The following is a 23197-nucleotide window of genomic DNA, read 5'->3' on the forward strand; positions in this document are numbered from 1 at the left end:
CATCTTCCAATAGCTTGTTTTGTTCAACCAACAGTCATAAACCAGCGGATATTTAATTTACAATGATAACAAAAAGTGAATTAATGAATCTGCAAATGACTTGAAAGATTAGCTGACAGTAGAAATTGTTGGCAATAAATTCAGTCAAGTCAATAGTCAATATAGTAATTGCTATTCTAATCATTTTAACACTGCTCTATTGGTACTTATTATTATTTGAAACAATTTTACACCCCATGCGTAAATTAAACACTCTAGAAGCTGATATTTCACAACTGGAAAAACTTCTTTCCCTCACTGTTGAGCGGTAATGACTTTATTATTGGGTGTCACTCCAGCGAATAGCACCGTGGATAATCTCTAAGAAAATGTGAGAGCTGTCAGTGAGGGAGAAGGTGTCTTGTTCTCCAAAGACAAACAGAAACATGGATTAGTTATGGTAATAAGCCTCAGTGAGTGATCCAGATGGTGCGGCTCTCTGTGTACGTAGAGTAAAAGACAGAAGTAGCTCGTCAGTGTGAGAGGATGCTTGAGATTTCTGCCTTGAAACACAAACTTGACTCCTGTTCTTGAACTATCTTCTCCCACACGATCTGTTAAAGGAAGTTTAGTCATTTACCTGCTTAGACTTTGTCTGTTATCTCAGCTCAATCTAATCAAAGTGTGTTTCACTTTCTTGCAATGAGCCCTGACGAAACTTAGTATCTTAGTTTCTTTTCTCACTTTTCGCCTGGTCAGGAGAAACTACGGTCTCGAGTGTAAAATAAACATTGGACTCGAGTTATGTCTGCTGCCTCGAGGCCTTCCTTTCAAGCAACACCAAAGTAGGTTAAATGACCGGACGGAAATAAGACTGCAATAACAGAGGCAGGATGGCTTTCACATTAAGTCTCCAGCCAGGATCTTGCTGAATACTTCTGTGTGAATATCATCTGTGTCTTTTCTCTCATTTATTTGTTCATATAATGCGTTTAGGATTGGGTCTGAATTAAGATGATATCCCAGATGATAGAACGTGTGTATTTTCTCCCTCCTTCTTTTAATATTTCAAGGTATAAAGATGTGAAATCTGAAGGTACATTTCATAAAAATAATCTAGTAGAACCTCATAATTCAAAAATCACATAACAAATGTCCATTCAGAAGGTGACAAATTCTTTCCCTTTCTGCTTTGTCATCAGGTTTCCTTTGTCTGGACCTCCATGGGAAACTCACTAAACTGTCAGTAACTCAGTCGCGGCACACATCATCCAACGCTTTGGCCAGATCGCTACATTTCCTCCCCGGCTGAAGTGTTAGTCTCCTCAGTCGGGTTCAGGCGCTTTAATGTGAAACAGCAGCAGCTGCTTTTTGTTCTCCTTCTCTTCCTCCCTTGACATAATGTAAAGTTCTGAGGGGGGAGATATTGAGCTTTTTCTTTTCTCTCTGCGCTGCAATAACATTCAAGGCTATAGAGATTAGCGGTCAATCCCAGTTGGCTGCGTAGTAGGTGTCATATTTTACAGTGCCAAGTCTGGATTCAGCTAAATGTATGGATGGGATGATGCTTTATCTGAGCTATCAAGATTCATGTGTGTTCTATAGATCAGTGGTTCCCGACCTTTTGTTGTCGGACATCCCTGTCAGACGAACTTCAATATCCTTTCATTGACACCACCTGTTGCATACATGTTAATTTGAATTTTCACCGGATGTTATTTAACACTAATAATTATGCAATGGTGGGTATTATTGCTGTGCCATCACTGTGTAAGTCGGGTTGGTCATCTTTGCTGCCATCTGAAGTGGCAGAGATTTAAGGTTTCAACTGTTTTATCCATTATTTTTGACAAACTCTTTCAACTGTTTATCCATAATTCAGCAATCTATTTTAACCAAATACTTTCAGCGAAATATTTCAGATGTTTATACATTAATATGGCAAGTAGGCAATTTGAGGGAGGACGAGCGGGGATGCCCATCCCACTGTCGGCCAAATGACCAAAATGTACCCCTCTTTTTGTGATGCTACGCAGCCGTTGAGCACTGCCACTCAAAGAGATGAGACTGGAATGTAATATGTTGGCTATATCACTGTTGACTGTTACAGTTTCTGTAAAGTGTTAGTCTGTCGTAAAAATGTCATGGTATAGTATGTGATATAAAAATTCATAGTGTGTGCACTTGTGCGGCTGGCTCGCTACAATGGCAGTCAGTCATCAAAATTCTGAGAGCCCCTGATCCAAGACTTTTGTTTCAAAACGCTCTAAAATGGTCATTTAAGCTGTTGAGTTTCTAATAATGTATTCTAGGGGAAATTTCCCCTACACCCTCCTCAAGGGTTGGGTCACAGAAGGTGTAGATTGAAAATGGTCCCCCCTATCCAGTGTTAAGTAGGAGATTATTGCCCTGATTTCAACTGCCTATCCATATTTCAGCTCTGTATTTTAACCATATATTTAGATTTGTCTGCCTGCTTGCTGAACAGTTTTCACGCACTCTCAATCGCAATACATCATGTTCATGTGTTACAGCTGCATCTGTATGTGTTTCAAAAAAAAAAAAAAAAAAAAAAAAATCATATCTGAATATCTCTTGGTACAAGTACCCCTGGTTGGGAATGCTTCTACAGACTACTGATCAAAATTCTGAAAAACAAAAAATATGATCAATTATTCTATATGTTGATTTATTTTCCTGGAATATGCGACTGTATAATATTCTCCCTCCCTCCCTCCCTCCCTCTTTAGTCTCCTTCATCCCCCTCCTCTACTCCCACTCCCTCTGGGGTGCTACATATCGTGGTCCGTGAAAGAGCACTCTCTTTGTTTCTGCAGTAATTGGATGAGATGAGCTGAGCTGTGTCAGTGTCCCCATCACCTCCTCCTCAGCAGGGTGCAGGAAGAGGAGGGAGCGGGGGAGTAGGAGGGGTACGAGGAGAGAGCGAGAGAGAAAGGAGCGAGGCAGAATGGAGCGCTCCCGCTGCCAGGGACTCTGATTAGGCAGAGAAGGCGACCATTATCCCAGTATAGTCAGAACAGGCAACACCAGGGGGGGTCGGTGTGACACACTGGAAAGGTTATCATGACTGTAGGGGTTTCATTAGAATGAACAAATCACTGCTTTACATGGCTCAATGGAGATGTCCAAAAGAGACACCGTCTAGGACAGGAACAAAGTCTGAGTGTGGCCTTATCATCTGAAGGGAGATGAAAGCGAAGCCGTGAATTCACTGGACTAAAATGCCCCATTTATATGTATGCAAATAACGGAACACAATAACAGCCCCTCAAAGTGTAACTGCGGCTCTTCTCTAAATGAGACGGGCTCAAAGGTTCAAAGATTTCATCTCAAAGGATTGGATCTTTTGAGCGTCGTGATGTTTGATCGCGTGCTTTGCTCCGCCTGGCTTTCTGAAAAACCTTGAGTAGAAAGCTTGACTTCCAAAAGTGTCTCAAAAACACAATTTTGTTCATTTGTTTTGTTCTTTTTTTTGCAGTCACCTACTTTTTTGCAGCGTTGTCAATTATGTTGCAGTGACTTGATCTTATTGTGATATTCTGACTTAATTACTTTATTTTTTGAGATCTGTGTAATGCTTTCAACCACTGTGATTTTAGTCTTATTGTGTATCCTTCCTGCTGAATAAGACTTGCTGATGAAAGGTGAGATTGTTGGCTAGTTTTTAGGAAATTAAACTCACAACAATTGCACACATACTGACCCAACAGTAGTATGTTCTTCTACAGGCAGATAAGCAGTGTCCTGTACTGCGTGTGGATCAATATGCAGCAGTGCACAAAACTTCTTTTAATATGTAAATTTAAAGTCTTTTATAGTCATGCCTTACCTGGACCCATCTGGCAGCTTCCTATCAAAGGAGGTACTCCGTGGGATAGCTGCCTGGTGCTGCTGGAGGATCTGCTGGCACTGCAGGCGATCAGGGCCCTGCGTGGGCGAGCCCCGGGAAAGCGGCGGTCCAGCAGCTGTGGGCACCCGGTGCCAGGTGGTGTTTCTCCTGAAGGGTGTCTTGTACTCGCAGGGTGTACCTTCGCTGTCGACCTTGTACTCCACCATGGGTATGCGGTAGAGCTCGGAGCAGCCCCTGAGTGGGAAGGAAACAGAGAAGAGGGTGGAAGGTTAGCAATGAGGCCGGGATGAAAAGGCTGTAGTGGCATCCGAGTTGCATTGCAGGTTGCAGTATAACCCGAAATCTTAGCTAACCTCTACAAGTAGTATTTTTGTCAAACATTTAGCTGTAAGCAGTTGCTAAAGTTGTCAGTGTCATGTTTGGTGCTGCTGAGCAGGCAGAGTGCAGCAGGTTTATCGGAGCTTTATCACTGAGAAAAACTGCATATTGCTTCTGGAAGTGGAGCTGATGAGAGTTGCAAGATTACTTTTGGGGAACACAGTAGATTAATCATGAACCAAACAATTATCATGAATCACATTTTTCCACAATTGTGACTTCCGCAGTGTGCATATATCTACAATTACACTTCATTACTGAGGATGCAATGAATCATGAGAATAAGAAAACTTAATAGCTGAAATTGCATTCATTATTAGTCATTATAATGATTGTGTCAGCCGATAAATCAGCATTACAACATCATAATGATTATTAGTGATGCAATAATATTAAACTTCAGATTACATTTCATGTTTTATTGTGGGGGTTTTTGGCCCATTGAGTTGATAATTTAATAACATTTTGCTCTTGTATGAGCAGACAGGTTGAAAATTATTAGTTATAACAGATGTTTACTGTACAACACAACTGACCCTGATGTCCTGGGTAAAAACTGGGGGGGAGGGGAATTGTTCATCCGTTACCATGACTACACCAAAACACACTAATGCTGTCAGAAATATTTAGCCAGAGGCAGACGTCTAAATATAGTGTGTCCGTGTGCAGGCATGTGTGTGTGCCAACAACAAACACACAGAGTTGCGTGTGCACACTGAGGGTTTGCGGGCACATTGGAGACCCACAGAAAACAGTGGAAAACACTTTGCCTATTTTAATAGAGCCGAAAATCTCAGCTTGCCACTTAATCAGATATAGGTCTCTCCTGAGCAGCTCTTCACAGGAGGCTTTCCCCTCCCTCCGTCTCCATCTCATTACTGCTAACAACACTGAGGATCTCTGGGATGGACAAGGCCTGTGATGCCATTTCATGCAACATTAATCTCTGGGGCTTGGTGTGTATGTTTGGAAGGACGAGGGGTTTACAAGGGTGGTGGGTCGGGGTTAAACAGCCCGGGTGCTTTGCTAGCTCTCCAAAAGCATCTCAAGCATGACCCTAATGATTACACCTCCCTCCCCCTTCAAAGTCCATTTTCCAGAATCCACTGGGGGATGGAAAGCTGTGTATACTTTGCTGTGGTCATACATGTACACACAGCGGAGTTTTAGGAGGGTGCGCTGGCTGATTGCAAAGACTGTGGTAGAGGGGGCGAGTAATCCCCCTCAGAGAGACCTTTTCATCAAACTGGGCCATGGGTGGCTGGGCTGTTTACAGCTGGCCTCCCACTGGAGCTGTGGGTGTTAGAAGATCTAACTAGAAGATCATCCTTCGCTTCCTCCTTGTCCACAGATTTTCTCACATCTGGTCAATGTCACCGGCAAGCTGGCCTCATTCATGATGAAGGACTGAGAATGGTGTGCTCTACATCCTCCATAGTTTACATTATTTATTTACTTTATGTATGTAGCATGCATCACTGGTTTGATATGTGGGGCAGTGACAGTAATGAGTGGCATTAAAGCATCAGAAGATCACTGATGTCCATAAAGGGAAAAGGAATTTATCTTGTTGAGTGAAGCTACTAGAGATTGGTGATTTAAAGGAATACTCACCCACGAAATAATCATGTGTAAATCAACTACTCATCAAGTGTTATATTGAATTTGTGAGAGAACATTTTCTTGCATCCTTTTGGTGAAGGAAGAATCCAAAAACAATGAAAATTCTTCATGAACTGGAGCAAAAAAGAGGGCGGGGCTTAACAACTGCAATTTAAAAACATAATAAGACAAATAAGCTACTGACAAAGGCAGCGGTAGAACAGCAGCTCCCATGTTCAGTGAGGTAAAATTCATGTTTTTGTGAATGGAGTCTGGCTTTGAAAAGAGCATTGATATGTTTCACTTTTGGGTGAGTTCCCTGCCAGAAAGGGCTGCCTGTTTGTACTAAAGTACTAAAAATGCAACTAGATTAATAAGACTTGGACAATACCCCTTTAATTTCATTTCATCAAGAATATTCTGTTTTTTGGATTCTTCGTTTGCCATAGAGGCATGTGAGAAAATCAACTTTTTCTTCACACTTTCAAGGTAACACAGGGTGAGTGTTTGATATACAAATGGCCATTCCTATATATAATCATTACTTCCTTCATTGTGAAACCTGTGGTCTATCAATGTCTATTTGTTCATGTCAGAAGAAAAGGATGCTGACAAGAGCGTTACATCTCAACTGTTGGTCTATTGGTCTTTAACAGGGCTGCTAACCCACTCATTACCTTGATGAACTGTTTGTGTGTGTGGTCATGCAAGGTTGCCACACATCATTACTCTCTGAACAGGCTAAACCTCGCTAACAGCTTGTCAACAAGTAAAGGTCTCAGCCGTTGTGTCTTGCTCTCCTTTTTGCACCAGAATGAGCAAGAACTGACAAGTTAAATTTCTCTTATGAGCCTAATATTTTCCCTCAGTGCCTTTACAAACTTGGTAGGAAGTGGAAATAGCCGTCACATCGGCCTGATGTATGTGGAATGTGCTTCTTGTTTGTAATGTATGGGGGGAGTCATACTAGCTGTGTATAAATCACAGAGAAACAGCAGGAAACGGGTGTTTGGTCAACAGTTAAACCTGAGCTGGAGGCTGGTTGTGGAGGAGACACATCCAGAGGAGGAAGCCAGGAACTGCTGAGAAATAATACTGCCTGCTTTCCCTCGATTCCACCAAGAACTGCTGCTGCTCTTCCAGCTAAATGTGAGGGGCTATAAATTATACCACAATGGCCTACATGAGCCATGAGGTGTACAACTGAAACTTAAAACAAACATTCAGTCAACTAAAAATACAGCTACTGTACGTCTGACTTATTAAAGGAAATAATTTGACAACACAATGCCACAACATGGAGTGGCATTACTAAAATGACATCACTGCTCATTTGCAATAAAAAAATAAAGAGTCTGCGACCAGTCTGAGGTGAACAATCAGCTCCTTGAGGCTCTTAACGAATTACAATAGATCAGTGTGACAACAGGACCTTAGACCTCAGCGAGAGAGCTGTCACTCTGATGACATGGCCAGCGACTGATGGACATGCTAATCCATTCCCACAGTCAGACTCCATGTCACAGCAAAGAGCCACAGAGGTTGTGACCTCCACCAGCCCTTTGCAGAACACTGTCAGGAGGTTCATTAAGTAAGGTGTGTAGAAAAGTGCACTGGATTGCAAAAAAAAGAGGGAAAAGCCCCTTTCAATGATTTCTTTGCAAACTGATCTAAAAGGGAAGAACGCCTCCTGTGAAGAATGTTGGGGGGGATTAAGCCGAGCAATTTGTGATGCAGGTTCTCTGAGTTTTGGTTTAGCGGTGCTCTCTTTCACAGGGTGTCGGCATGGGAAGTGAGAAATCCAGCTTAACTTCAGTCCAGATGAAAATCCATCATGACAAGTCTGATGACACTTCAAAGGAAAGGTCACAAGTGGCCATCTGAATGTCACAGGCAATACTCATTATCAACAGGGGGCTGCTGCAGGTTGAACCCACTTAAATTTGGGTCACCCACCATTTTAAGCATATTTTTTGTGATTAAAAGCCAAAATGTACAATTTGTTCAAACAAAAACACATAAAAGTCCAATACTCTGAAAATACAGTTGCTTTTTTGTTTCTGTTACTGTTTGTATGTCTTGTACTAATCATCCATTTTAGTCCATATTGTACTGATCCTCTTGTTTACTCCTTCATCTCTGATGACCATATACCAAAACATACAATCACTGCCATGTTCTGCACATCGCATTCCTGTTTCAAAGAGCTAATCTTTTTCATCTTTTTCTCATTAGTTTGATCCAAGGCTAACATGTTGAACTTGTTTAAAGCTTTTCAGAGTGATGATGGAAAAGCCTCTGGTATTGCACTGGGCTAAAACCACATCCTTCCTCCAGTGTAAATAAATACAGTACAACGTACAGCTAATATTAGAGGCATATCTCCACTGGCTTCAGGCTGAGAAGGGTAAACCCTGTTGAGGGCATACCCAGCTTTAGGTGGTTTGTCTCCAAACAGTTCTACACAGTGGACTAAATGTTCTTTTTCCCTAAAAAAAAATAAACCAACATAATCTTAGTGACCAGATGACCCCATCAGTCCTTGATGAATCTGAAGGAATCCCAAAATAAGAGACTATTCTGACAATTTAAAAACACCAAGGAGGAAACATACATCTTCCAGCCCCAACATGTGCTTATGAAAACATTTTTCCATGTCATGGTAGCAGTGTGGAGCCAGGGTACATTGTCTGGAGGTCATGAGACTCTTGTCCATTGTTGTTAGACTAACCCCCATCTCTCTGGCCACAGGGGACTAACTGGGGCCTTTCGGGCCCCTGCTGAATTCCTTTCCTTTGAGATAATAGTGGAGAAACTGGAGCACTTATTGTTGACTGCAACACTTTAGCAACTCAAAGACGCAGCAGCGAAAAGAGTTGAGGGCCCTCGAGATTCTTCACCTGACCTCTCACCTCTCGATTTGTTGGAGCCTTGGGAGAAAATTCACAGGACCCGTGATGGAGCCTTTTGGTTCTCATGGGACGATGAGGAGAAACTGTGTTTAAGTAAGACGAGGAAATCTCCCAGTGCAGCTCAACAGCTCTGACCAGTATAGCCATCTACAGTAATACCTACTAATCTGCCAGATGCATCTGTTAGCGATGCCATATGTGGGTCAAGCTCACTCAATTATGCATCATACCACCCATTATGGACATACATCAAGATATAATTTTTTCCTTTGGGCACAGTGCTATATAGCGTATGTATTTTTAAAACCATCCTCAATTGGCTGTCTAAAGTGTCTTCACAGGCTTCTGTGATATCAGTGAAACCAAGCCAGATGCCTTCCACTGACACAAATACCATGTCAAAAAGCTTCCCTTACAGAATCCTTCGTTCTGTAACCACATCTCCGCAGAGCCGGACACGTGCTTGTCGACACAGAGCCATTTTTGGAAGATGTTTGTTTTGTCTGCTTTCTGCTTCTCTGAACTGCGATTATGATTGTATCATCATGTATCATCACAGATCGTGGTAAGAGGATTAGACGTCGGTTCTGCCAGAGAGGCTGCTGTGTTGGATTCACAGACGAGGCGTGTTCGCCCGCCATCTGGGGGAGCAAATATGTTACCCCTCTGTTGCCAGACCAGAGCAAAAAGTTGAAACACAGTTAAACACATGCCTAGTATGTAGTCTCTGACATAATGACACATGTATACAGGCCGCTACTGAAGATCGTATTCATACAGGACTTTTTTAGCAAGACTGTCATTAATATCATGTTCCAGAAATATGCATTAGACTTAATCTTCAATAACAGATGTCATCTAAAACCCCTTATCCACTGTCATTTATCAAGATTCTTCAGCCATCAACACTTTGTTTAGAAATGCACGGGGTTAACACATATGCACACAGCGTAAACCTACATTATAATTAGTTAATTGTCATCCACAGGTACAGGTATTACCTCCAACATCACAACAGGATTAAGTGGAGCTATTCCCTCTGCACACTGTCAAGACATTCTGCTGCAGTTATCTGTGACCAAAGTGGTAAAAGCATTTGCTGGTACACAAATCTGTCAGCCTGAAGCACGACCAAAACAAAGATGTCGAAAATGTGAGTGTGAAAGAGTGATGGATATGAGTTCACAGAGCTGTCTGTCCCTCACAGACAAAACAAGCAGATGTGCTTTCAGAACAGACATTTCAGACAGACCTTCATCTCTTCCCATCACAAAAGATCATTTGAAATATGCTTCTCTCTTTTTATCATGGGAGCGATGGAGTGTACCCCATGGGTGTGTGTCCCTAAAAAGCCAAACACTCCCATCCTAATTGCTGAATAGAAGATTGGGCGAGGTTAGAAAAAAAGCAATCTGCAAATGTGAGCTGTCAGACAATGGCAGCGAGAGTTGAGTCATTAATCAAAAACGCTCCTCTCATTATCATTAGGGAGAAACGCTGACTGTCCGTGTCTGCGTGACTCTACAGCCCTGCTGGAGCTTTCTCTTGCAACAAAGCCACATCAATACAAAGAGAGTCCCCTCTCCAGAGAAATCAGCAGAGAACAACATCAACCCCTGTGCTACAAAAACAGTATGTAAGCATTTCTTTATGCTAATCATCAAACATGAGAGCAAATGTCAAGTTAATTTACGCCAGCTGCATGGAAAAATGGGAAAAAAGAAACTACTCTTCTGTTGTGACTTCATAGATTTCTGAGGAGCACCTGCTTCTCTGTTTCACTAACCAAAGCACAGCAGCAAATAAACAAAGACAATAAGAAGCCTGCATATGTTTTGTAGCATCTTTTGTTTGTAGTTTTTAAGTGAAAGTAAGAAAACAAAGGCAAGGAATTACCTTCTGGGGGCGCCGTCTTCATGAGGCTGGATTATAACCACTTTGACGCTGACGGATGTGCGCAGCAGGTCGATCATTTGTTCATGGGTGAGAGTAGCGACAGCCACCTTGCAGATCTCCACCAGTCGGCTGCCCTGCCTCAGCCCCGCCTTCCAGGCAAAGCCAAAGGGCTCCACGTCAGCCACGATGCCCTCAAAGTTGACATGGAAGCCAAGCTGTCCGAGGCCATTCCGACGCAAGGTCATCTCTGACGTCTCGCAGCCTCTGGTGGTGATCTGGAACCAGAATCAAAATCAATGTCATCAACTTTGTCTTGATTGCACTGATCCAGAGGCATAAAGACAGCAGCACTTCAGAAACACTTCAGCAGAAATCAAAGTCTGACATATGAAACACTGAGAAAACAGAAAACAAGCATGAGCTGGATGGAGAAAGACTGGAAGCTGAGTGATCTTAATATCCTTTCATAAGAACTTTCTAAGCTAATACAGTTTATTTTAACAGAACCATTCAACAGTGTTCAATGTGCATCTTTTTTAACAGATGTGTGTGGGTTTTATTACACAAGGAACACACATCAAACACACGGGAAAAAAAATACTATTAGAGCAGAGTAAAATCCTGTCCTTAGGCAGAAGAGCACGAGCATGTTTGTTTGGCTAATTCAAAGAACCTCTCAAAACAGAAGTTAATAAGAGGGTACATGACAGAGCTAACTGGTTTAGCCTCAGAGCTGAATGAAAGCAGCTTAAACACACATGTGCTGCACATGCAAATATGCACCTGTCTCTATGGACACTTTAACTACAGTGCTGTGGCTCTGTGGGTGCTGTGTAGGGAATGTGGATCAGCTGGGCCCCTGAGACAGGGACTTACTTCAATGGTAATGTCCATTAGCTTGTTTTGATTTTCTATTCGCTTGACTCTTTAATGACTGTTTTAATTGTATTTAAATGGCCTTTCATAATGTGATCCTTTTGCATGTTGTGTAGATGTTTTGTGTAGAGCACACTGAATTGCCTTGTTGCTGAAATGTGCAATAAAAACAAACTTTCCTTGCCTTGCCCATTGACCAGAGTGGATTCCATATAAGGAGTTTGGAGCACATTTATTCACCAACACATAATCTGTATCAACTGGCAGCTGATGAGCACAATATGATCTCTTCACCCCTTTTTTCAAAATATTGGCAACTGCAGCCAGAGACTTGAGACTTCACCCGCGGCTACTTGGCGGACAGTCGCTGTTGGTCCAATTGTGTGCTTGGATGAAACTTAATGCTGGTTCTTGTCCAATCACGTCCTTGCATGCAAATGAAGCTGCTCACTTTGCTCAGCGGTGGCCTGGCCTAAGCCTCTGCTTTAATGCAATTCAGGTTCAACTGAAGTTCAGGCAACCCCCTTGCTTCAGCAGCAACATTTCAGTAAAAACATACGACCACCACACTTAGAGATGAAAAGCGGCGGCCTACCTTGATGTCATGAAGTGACTGAGTTAATATACATGCTACACTGCAGTGTGGGTACACAATGGGACTCGACAAGTTTTCTTGTGACAACCACTGGAAAACAACCTCACACTGCATCCAATGAGCTTTAATCACCCATCAGATTAGTCTTAGGCTTCAGTTGTGGGTGACTGCCTCCATTTGCCTCAGAGTGGCAGCTGGCTTCAGGGACACATTAACTCAGACTATGGCCTGTCAACACTCCACCAGATTCTCACACTGGCAGAAATCCTACCCCGCTGTGTGAGAGGGGACCCGAGACAACCATGATGGATCTCATAGTCAGACACAACCCTAAAACTTTATGTACTTAGGAAACGACTGGTCCTGTTGGTAAAATAAGCAATGTCACAGTCTCAGTTTTGCAATAAAAAGATTCATCTGTCAAAAAGAGATAAAACTATATTGGTGAGATGTTCCACAAACTAAACACTCGCTCTGCATAAAACATCAAGGGCAAAAGAAATTGGAAATTTGAAGTCCGAAAGCTCTCTTGGGTGTGAAGTCTGGAAGTAAATGGCCTGTGTCTGAAGAAGACATTGGTCTGGGTATTAGGGACCATGAATCAAACTGCCCTTTGTCAGAAATTCATTAGGCCTAAATAATGGCTTTCTAAATGCTTTCATCAACGCCCTTTATTCAGTCCATCCAGAAAACTAATGTGCACAGGTTCTCCTCCAAATGGCCTGAATCTATAACGGCGGAATCTAACTCATTATCTCATAGGAGGGATTTGTGGTCTGTAAAGTTCTTCTGATGAAGGATGGTGACATGAAGTCTGGCAGCGTGGATGTGCGTGTGTGTGACTGGTGACATAAAACCACAGCACAGCCCTAAAGAAACAAACAGCACCAGACTCAAATCTCTTGTCTAGCAGTGTTGCTGGTGATGATCGTCAGTGAGAGGTCTGACAGTCAGACGGAGCTCTGACACTGATGACACCATCTGTAGTAGCATGTTTCACAGACATGACAAAACCCTGTCATCCCACTCAACTTCAAAGAACTGAAGCACAGATTGGGAAATCTAGGGTCGCCTGTTTCCTCTGGGCTGAATATTTGTGAATCAATTTGTAGATCTAGGACAGTGGCTTCTGGTGAGATACGACACAATTTTGCTTAATGGGGCAAGAGTAGCCTGAGCAAGACATTAATGTCAGGAGTTAACGATAAAGCCTCAAAATGGTGCTGATTAATAATTGGATGGCTGATAGCTGACAAAAGATTTATCAACAGCAAACATGGCAATCTAGTCATCATTTACATAAGTATTCCACTGATTGAAAGATTGTCTTTTCATATAACTAGACTGTCTGTGCAGTAGAAAGACACACATACTTTGACATTGGTGCTACATGACCAGAGAAAACAGACAAAAAGGGCTGTGGCACTCGTTCAAAAGGTAGAAAACCTACAACTATTAGAATGCACTGGGCCCTGCCAGACCAATAAATGCTCCTGCTGGTGGGTGATGTAACGTGAGCTTGGCAATTTTGACACAGGACATATATGGTGGGCGGCTGCTGACAAACAATCTTAAATTACAGTTTAACAGTAAGCTAAAATATGTTTCTATAAATGCAGTCATGGTGAGAAATAGGCAACACAGTAACAGAATCTTGGTTCATATTTGATCAGCACTGCTTAGTTTTACCATTTGATCTCAGTATTTTTTTTTTGTTCTTACAATACAGGAAACAGTATGGTGCCAGCTTCCTGTGTACAAATTCTCATATTACAGCCAAACAGTACACTAAAATATGTTTCTGACAACATATTAGCCGAGAAATGGGGTTCGTAGAGAGGCTTAGAGAGACAGAGAAAGACATCATGCCAATGAAGCCATCTGAATTTAAATTTGAAAGAGAGTGAGAGAGAGAGGGGCATGTCTCTCTCTTGATCCACTTCTACACTCTTTGCGTCTGGGTGGGCACACGAAAATGTGTAAATACAATCTGTAGTTCGAACAACAGCCCAAAGCCAGCGAAAATCTGCTGGATGATGCGTTTTTGAGCCAAGAGATGAGCAGGGAGATCTGGGTACTAGTAACATGTAGGAAAGTTTAGTTCGTTAACGGATATTACCCACATTGTTATAACATAAAGCTGGTTGAAAATCAGTAGTATTTCTTTCAAGTTGTTAATCAAGCATAACGGAAAAAAACTGTTCTTCTCTGTTATGTGTAGTATTAAACTGAATGTCTTTGGATTTTAGACTGCTGGTTGGACCAAAAAAGCAAAGTCAAGATGTCACTTTGGGCATTTCTAAAAATATTTTTGGATCTGTTATAGATCAAACAATGAATCAATCATAAATATATTAATTTGTTGCAACCACTAACAGATTATACCATAACAAACAATTTTGTCATGATCCATTAATTTGATCATTTTTTTTCAACATTTTGTCTGCGAGATGTCAGAAAATAGTGAAAAATAGCCATAATAATCTACAGCAGCCAAACAGGATGTATTGGAATACCTTGTTTTATCTGACTGACTTTTTTAAACCCTAGGGTTTTCCATTTACTTGCATGTATGACAAAAAAAAAGAGTATGAAATTATTACATTTGAGAAGCTAGAACCAGAGAATAATTGCAGAGAAATTACATGAAATGATTTATCGCTTACCAACAGTTTTTACTGTAATCATAGTTTCCCCTCATTTTATTGTGCAAATTTGACTCTTCTCTCACTCAAATCTACAGCAGATGCAGTAATAAGCTTTCATGTGTAGGGCTGCTGATGCATACAGTACATACAGAAACACACGCAATGTTGGAGATTGCCTGTACTTTGTTCAGGAAACAAAAAAACAAAACAAAACGGAAAAAAAAAAAAATATATATATATATATAGATATATATATATATATATGTATGCCAACTGAGCCAAGATAACTTGTCTCATAAAAGTCAAACATGCGGCCACCCAACTCAGCAACACCCTGAAGATCGGGATGTTATCACAAAGCTTTTAGTTGTGCTCTCACACCGGGCGCCTCTGTGTGTTACAGTGGGCAATCTGTTCACTCTGGTTCGCATTACATCACAGGTCCAGCAGTCTGTAAATCCTTCCAGTGAAACATGATTCGAGTCAACCTCTGGGACATTACAGACACCTTTGGGGCAAAGTATGCACGGTCAGCTCATTTCCAAATGTGCATACTGCTGCTGCCCCACTGTCTGTGTGAGTAACACAAATAGCCACCCTATTATTAATACTTATTCTGAGCTTTTTCCTGTGAAATATCCCTCACAAATCCCGTGGGTGAGTGGACGGTAAATGTGAGAGGATATTAGCATAGTGAATGAGGAAGCGATGTCCTTTGGCTAATCACAAATGCTAATATATCCTGCTCTGTCCTTTCTTATGATGAGTTGAGTAGACACTGAATGACACCCGTGTCCTTTTAAGATTAATTATGGTAAATACTTCTTCGGGATCTTTTTGAGGTGGTTGATATGCAAAATCTTTGTGCTCATGTGCACATTTACTTTTGCCCATTCTAATTTCCAAGCTCTTCTGAAAATAGTTCACTGCAAGAGGCGATAATAGAAAAGGTGTAAATTATCTCTGTCTATCGTAATCCTCAGAAGAATGAGGTTCTTTTTTATGTGTTTTGCAGGAAATGGATTGTTACTCCCATGTTGCTGGCTGAACCAATGATACGCTGGCTGGGGTCTGTTGGAAATTTCGAGACTGTTGATGAGGTTGCCAAAGGGATAAGTGGAGGAGAGTATGCAGGCAGGCAGGCAGAAATAGGGTCATGCACAGCTCAGGTTTAGATTTTGGGATTCAACCTCAATGTTATTAAAAGGAAACAAAGGGCTGCCTGATTCAGTAAACAAACTGTGGAAACTAGAATGGGAAAAGCAAAGCCTATGCACCAACACAAGGAGCGGAAACAGGGCATCGCATGCCAGCGTCCGACTGAGGAACCAGGTGTTTTGACCTATTTTTGTAGAACAGAAGACCCCCAGAAAAATCACACAATGTAACCACAGCCTCAGAGTTGTACAGATGGCCAAGGCTGAAGTACAGAAAGGGTTTAATAGAAATAAGTGGATAGCTCTCAAGAGGAGTGAAGAAGTGAGGCCAAGTGTCCTCTATTCTTAGTCTGTCAGACCCCCAGAAAAACGTGCCTCTGTTTCTTCTCCTCCCCCTCAAAACTGGGTTGGTGTCCTGTTTAAGCTACTTCCTCCTGTACCTGTGCCCAGACATCCGCAAAATCAAGCATGGGTCAAAGTCACATAATCGCTAATCTTTCACTCCCATTAACTGTCTGCCACAGGGAGTAGCTCCGGATTTGTGTGTGTTTTTTTAATGAAAATGCTGTTTCATAATGTTTTATTCTGATCAAATGCAGGACAACATCTGTACCTGTGTGACCTAAACGTTTAACTATACACCTCTGCTGATTCTATGTGATAAGCCAAAAAAAAGCTATCATCAGGAGGTCTATAATCCTCTCTTCTGATTTCACTTTACAATTTCACATTCAAGAGACACTCCTGTCTCTGGACAACCCAAAGAGGACCCGGCAGACAGACGAGGTCAGAAAAACAAATAGTTTTGGGGGAATTCTGTCAGCCATTTCCTTCCAAAGCTGACTTAAAAGGCAGTGACAGAAACACAAGAAAAGAAAATACCAGAAGCTCAGAGCAGAGTTACAACACATGAGACTTGACAGGATACATATAGGTTGAGCAAGCAACAGTCATGCTGGCATAATGGTGAAAATAGAATAACAAGGTTTGTGGTAAGTAGTAAAGCTACAATGGTAAGAGCAATATTTGCAGAATGCATTGTTTCACCACAGAGCGACCACAACTATCCCAAAGTAAAATGCCTCACTGCATCGTTTAAAGTAAAGGCATCCATTTTCCTTCACAGGCCTGCAGCTTATGTGTGAAACACAGTCATAATAGATTTACTGGGCAGTTCTGATGACAGACTACTACTGTGTTTCATGGGGGTTACTTATAGGTCTCTTTTTAAGAGGGATATACTGGTGGACTCCTTTTCAGAACAAATAAGGGCTTTTTCAGTAGATAGTGGGACTAACACTGCTACATAGAGGTTTTCATAAGCTACGAAATAGCCATTTTATCAGCTGCCAACAAAGGTGCAGTAGTGCTAACCAATATGTTTGGCTGTTGGTCATATCAGGCCCAGTTCAGAACAAAGATTCATGATGAGACTAACATGTTTTAGAATGTTGCAGGGAAAAGTAGCAGTGGTGTGAGCTGGCCTGTCTCAGCCTAACACAAGCAATCAGCTTGTAGCAATGTCAGCTGGTCATGTCAGTTACAAATTGTCAGCTGGTCGAAATGGGAAAGTTTTGGGAAGAGTTATCTTTAGCTGTTCCCTTGGTGATATGCTGTCTTGAGAGTTAGTTTTTTTCCCTGCTGATTAGAGGCAACAACAGCTCTTCTAAACGAGGAACTGCTCGGGGAATAGACAGGAGAAACTGACAAAAGAGGAGAGATCTTGTGGTAGTTCTTGGTATAAATTAGTATGAGTCCACTGGACATTCCTCTGAGGGACCCATGAACAGCTAAAAATTCTCTAAAACCCTCTAGTTTTTTATGTTTTCTTTAGCCTTTTTGTAAATAGGAATTGTGCAAATTTGCAGGAAAGCCCAATCTGTCTTTGTTCAGCATTGGCAGTATAAAAACAAAACCGCGGAGTGTGGCAAAATGCCATCTGCCTACTTTTGTTTATACAGAATGTGCCTTTTTTGGAGCAATGGGGGGGCGTGAGCAAGTAACAAAACGTGAAGGTCAGCATGTGACGTAGTGACGTGGGAGGGAAGTCGCAGCTGGTCAGTCCTGTGGCGATTCTCTTGTTAGTCAGCCCATCCTTCACCGTCCCCATCATCTGATGGTTAATGGCCTCTTCGTTTGCGAGGGCAAGGAGGGCGTACAATTCCTTGTCTCCCCAGTTGCTCATCTTTACTGTGTCTGTCAGGTTTGCGTTTCCCTCTTGTTACTAGCTGCTCGCTAATTCCTGCTATCAGCTGTTTTCTGTTTATCCACTGCCAGTGGCTCGCATGTGCGGCGTCATCAACAGCTCTTCCCACATGTCATCAACAGCCCCTCCTGTTGCGGAAGGCTGTCTCGGTCTTCTTAAACTAAAAGGGTTCTGCCAATATGACTATCCTATGAGGCGGAAAATTGGGCACCTCGGATCACCATGCCAATCCGGCTCTGTGTGTCTAAACGCTCGCAGCTTGCCAGCAAAACGGCCCAACATTGGCAGAAAATCTGGCAGTGTAAAAGGGGCTATCGTTTCATCACTACTAGAGTGGCAACTGTAGCAAGTATGTCACTATCACTATCCTCATTCATATTTTAGATGCTATAAATTATATCCATCTACAACCTAGGAATATCACCTCGCACTTGTATGCCTTGTGCCAACCAGTCAAGTAGCAGTTTATATCCATGTCTGTCCAGACTCATATGTAGCCATGACAGTAGACAATACTTCAAATATAGATGAGTGACCAAAATCAAATCACTTTATCGTTGCGTACATGTGGACATTTGTGCCAAATGTGAGGAAATTCCCTCAAGGTGTTCTTGACATATGGCCTTCATGTGAATGAGAGACACGTGAGGTCACGGTGACTTTGACCTTTGACCTTCAACCACCACCAAAATCGATTTAGTTCGTCCTTAAGTCCACAGGGACACTTGTGCCAAATTTTTAGAAAATTCCTTCAAGATGTTCAATGTGTTAACAGGAATGGGAGGGGCGGACAACCTGAAAACATAAGGCCTCCGGCTACGACTGTCACCAGCATGGAGGCATAAAAAGTCTGACAAGTGTGAAGTTAAAGCGGAGAGAGTCATTGCTATGAAGCTGATGCATTGTCTCATCTAGTCTTTGGTCAGTACTGGGCTTTAGAGAGAAGACAACAACAAACATGCAGCCCCAGCAAAGTAGAGAAAAGACAAGACCAATGCTCATGTTGTCATTTCCAAAAGAGTGACCAAACTGAGCAGCAGATAAATACAGCATGCACAGCAAGATACAGCCTAGACTTTTTTTCTGTTTTTCCAGAGCACAGAACTTGCCCTGTGGCTGAACGTGAGGAGATGTCATCAATATTTAGCTAATGTTGATGCTCAAGTCTTTTTTTTAATGTGTGCATGTTTGTGTATTAGTGCCAACCAGGGCTGCACCTTGGCCGACCCATTAAAACCAATTTTGACACACCACTGCTGTGACGGCTTAATTGTTTTTACTGAAATATGCTCATTGTATCAAAAATAAACTGGATGCCAAACTAAGACGGAACCCTCAATTAGCCACAGTGAACTCCTACAGGGAATGAATTACTCCCTCTGAGAGGTGGATACAGTGTTTTAAAATCTTGTTGTGTGCTGTGATATGATTTGAGACTGATGCTGAAGACATGAGTGTAGAGAATGCTACAAAGGATCAGCTACTCCCCCCTATGGTCTATTCCAGAGGACATTAAGACTTCTAAAATTACAGAGATTAGTACAGTTGAGTCTTTAAGGATCTTACCTCTAGTCTCTGCACCATCTCCCTGATGTCTTCTCCGCAGTTGTCGTGGGCAGACAGCATGATACACTCCCCGCGCTCATAGAAGATCTTAATGCTCATAATCCCTGAGGTCCATCCAATGACGTCACGACAAGAGCAGTTGAAGACCACATTTTTTGATTCCTCCTCGATGAGCACAATAAACTCATTGGATATGCCGAGCAAGCAGTCCACATCTATCGACTGGCCAAAGTCCCGGGCACGGACGCTCCAGGTGATGGCCCCCACACTGAGCAGATGTGCATCCTTCCTGGGTTTCACCTTCTCCTTCTTCTTGGCTCCCAGGGTGATGAAGCTGAATTTGACAGCAGAGTCAATAGTAGCTGTGCTAACAAAGTTCTCAGCCAGGTCCTTCAGGTACTCCTGCCGCGTACGAGTCGCCATGGCTCGGAACTTCTCTGACTTGTGCGCAGCGTTTTCTCCATTGATGACCTTGGCGAGCAGGAAGTCCCTGAAAACTGCTGACTTTGGGAAAGTTACAGACTTGGGTATAGGGGGGCCGAACGGAGGCACATCTTTAGATCTGGACACGGCCACGCTGGAAAACAGGATGGAATCAATTAATCATAAGCAGCGGTGACAGTTAAGAGAACGTAAAAGAAGTGAAGAAATATACTGAACTGTACGTTTAATGAGCAGCCATTTGAAGAGTGTTGAAATTATATGGCTTTCAGGGAAATTATTTCCAGCGGAAAGACTGAGAGGAGCTCAGACTAATCTGGCTCTGTTCAACAAATGCTATGTTATTAACAAGAGTCGTCTTGACTTCAGAAACACTCGAGGAGAGAGTCGTAAGTCATAATTTCAAGGTGTCTCTGAAGATAATAGCTGTATCATCACTGAACAGATCAAAAGAGCCCCGTGATTCCTGCACATTACTGTAAAGTCATGACAGAAACCACAGAAAGCACTCAGCAGGCTATTATTATTATTCTTTCAAATTAAGTGCTCTTAAAAGTTCATGTAGAGCCATTTGCCATGAAGACATTTATGCAAAGCACATCAAAAGATAAACACATTCCCCTAAATTGTCTTGAGGATATTAGTTTGCGTCTTATCCCATGGTGAAGCGCTCTAATGTTCGGCAGTTTGACTAGACGCCACCGAATACAGATGCTGCATTTTCACCCTTTCCATTTTCATCAGCCAGGATAGAATAGCTTTGAGAGAGCCTTGCAGGCGTAGTGCATGCTTGTTGTGTTTACCTGTAGCAGACGTTATCAGTGCAGGGGTTGTGGACTTTGACGATGACAAACACATGTTGGAAATGAGAGCGGATGTGCTTTGGAGTAAAAGGAAGGGCCCCGGGCTCCTGGAATACTATGGTGACGATATCATTGCCAATGTGCCTCTTCCTTAGTAACTGTAAGAGGAGGGAGGAATGGATTCAAATACAGAACAAGGAGAAAAGGCATCACAAAAAGGGTGAATAAAGTACAACTGTTCGCTTGTAAAGGTGAACTCTGTCTAGCTTTAAAGCATTTGAGTGGACAAGCCAAGGAATTTTAAGTCTCAATAATCTCCTCCAGCTCGTTCAGGATGCACCACCCAGGCTTTAACTGGTTTTGACAGAAAATTTCCCAATCCTGGCTTCTCTCCATTGGCTCCCTGTTCATTTCAGATTTGACTTTAAGATTTTATTGATCATTTCTAAAGCTTGTCTGGGTCTGGCCCCGAGCTACAGCAGAAATGTTGACCCCATAAGAGCCAGTTCACAGCCCTAGGTCTTCATGTGGGGCTCTTCCAAAATCGCAGCTTAAACTAAATGTAATCAAGCCTATCAGGGCCCCTCGGCTTTGGAATGACCTGCATCAGGAGATAAGGCTTGCAGAGCCAATAATTTCTTCTTAAAGCTTGCTTAAAAGACTTGCTTTTATGTGATGTTGTCTTATTTTTATTTCAATTTTGTCTCTTTATACTTATATTGCTTTTATTCTTTTTATTTGTACTTAGTTAAATTGACATTTTGCATATTTTATCTTGTATTGCAACTTAATCCTGACTTTACTTTATGTTTTGATAGGACTTTTTGTTGCTATATTGCCATTTGAATATCCTGTTTCTGCTTTTGCTTTATTAGGGTCCGAGCTAAGCTGCCAGGACACTATTGTAATCCTAGGTATTCTTCTTCTTCTTTCTTCTTCTGAGGAAATCATAATTCCCATGGGTGAAAACTCACCAAACTTTGCACAAAGGTCCAGTCTCATGCCAGATATCCTCAGCTGTAAACTCAAGCCAATAGTCCTGATGGTGGCGCTACAGCAAGCGTCTAAAGTTCAAAACTTTGAAAATTCTTAACAAATCAACCATACGTGCTACAACTTCACAACTTTCATCAAACTGTAGCCCCAATACTGAAGAAACTTTTGTACATTTAAACCTATTAAAAATTATGAAGTTCATCACTCTGTTTTTTTTTTCAAAAATTGTAAAACTTCTTAAACCTATCTCCTCCCACAATTTTTGCTCAATTGACAACAAACTTGCTATAGAGCACCTTCAGACTGTCCTACAAAAACTACGTTTCGTAACGTTACATAAACGGTACTGTGAACATATACATGCAAATTCTTGCTAAATAAATCTTCAATGTTCATGAAAAAAAGACAAAATTCTAGAGTCATGGTAGATGATGTGTGGCAAATTTCAGAATTTTATCTCAAAAACTGAATTTTTGACAGCATTTTGAATTTTGCTCTAATGTGAACAATTGGAGTCAATGCAAAAATGGCAAATTTAAACATCAGTTTTTCACTTATGGAGCAAATCAATCATTGTTACAAACAAATTACCAACATCTCCATGCTGTCTAGATGCAATATGTGTATTTTCAGATTTTTGTTTCGATAACTGAATTTTTTTTACAGTGGTTTGAAATCTGCTTTTCCATGCATGGACGGCTGCTAAACCTACACGTCTGGCTTAGTCAATTTGTGAAGCTACACATTAATCGTCACTGACTAATTAGCTCAGTGAGATAGAAATTGATTCTTAGTCTCAGAGGTTGTGAGTTCAAGCCTCAGCTGATGCAAAGACAGATTGTGTTGCTAAATTCCTAAATGTCTTCCAATTCTTCTGTTTGTTGCTCAGAATTGCCTAAAAATGCCCGGACCCAACCCATCGCTGCGCAGCAGCTATAATTATTATTATTATTACTATGTTATTTGTAAGTCAAGAGGCAAATTGACTGTCTGTGGCATCAGTTGCACCACTCTAAACACAGTTTACACAGCTTCATTTTCTGATTCTGAAATATTGTGTTTGAAATCAAGATCAAGGGCTTTCTGGATGAGGGAGATTTATTACGCTAACACAATTTAGGCTTTTTTGAGCCAAGGAGACAAATTCCCTCAAATGCAATTTGGACTGCTTGTATTGCTGTATTGTGCAGATAGTTAACCTCATTCTCTGGCAGGTATGAAGTTGTCAGTGTGGGTCAACAAGAGTCCAACACGAGCAGGATTAGAGGGTT

General features: G+C 41.8%; 1 protein-coding gene across 4 annotated transcripts in view; it reads right to left on the reverse strand.

Annotated features, from left to right (window-relative positions):
* LOC125903363 (signal-induced proliferation-associated 1-like protein 2) overlaps positions 1 to 23197 on the reverse strand; it is a 101105-nt gene that overhangs the window by 24716 nt on the left and 53192 nt on the right. For all 4 annotated transcript variants that reach the window (XM_049600249.1, XM_049600251.1, XM_049600247.1 and 1 more), the window contains exons 7-10: positions 20931 to 21088; positions 19687 to 20263; positions 10639 to 10913; positions 3830 to 4084 (exon numbers count right to left, since the gene is read on the reverse strand). In XM_049600249.1, the coding sequence (XP_049456206.1) occupies positions 3830 to 4084; positions 10639 to 10913; positions 19687 to 20263; positions 20931 to 21088 (1265 nt within the window). The remainder of the gene's footprint in view (positions 1 to 3829; positions 4085 to 10638; positions 10914 to 19686; positions 20264 to 20930; positions 21089 to 23197) is intronic.

This window comes from Epinephelus fuscoguttatus, linkage group LG16, assembly GCF_011397635.1.
Source record: "Epinephelus fuscoguttatus linkage group LG16, E.fuscoguttatus.final_Chr_v1".
NCBI lineage: Eukaryota > Metazoa > Chordata > Actinopteri > Perciformes > Serranidae > Epinephelus > Epinephelus fuscoguttatus.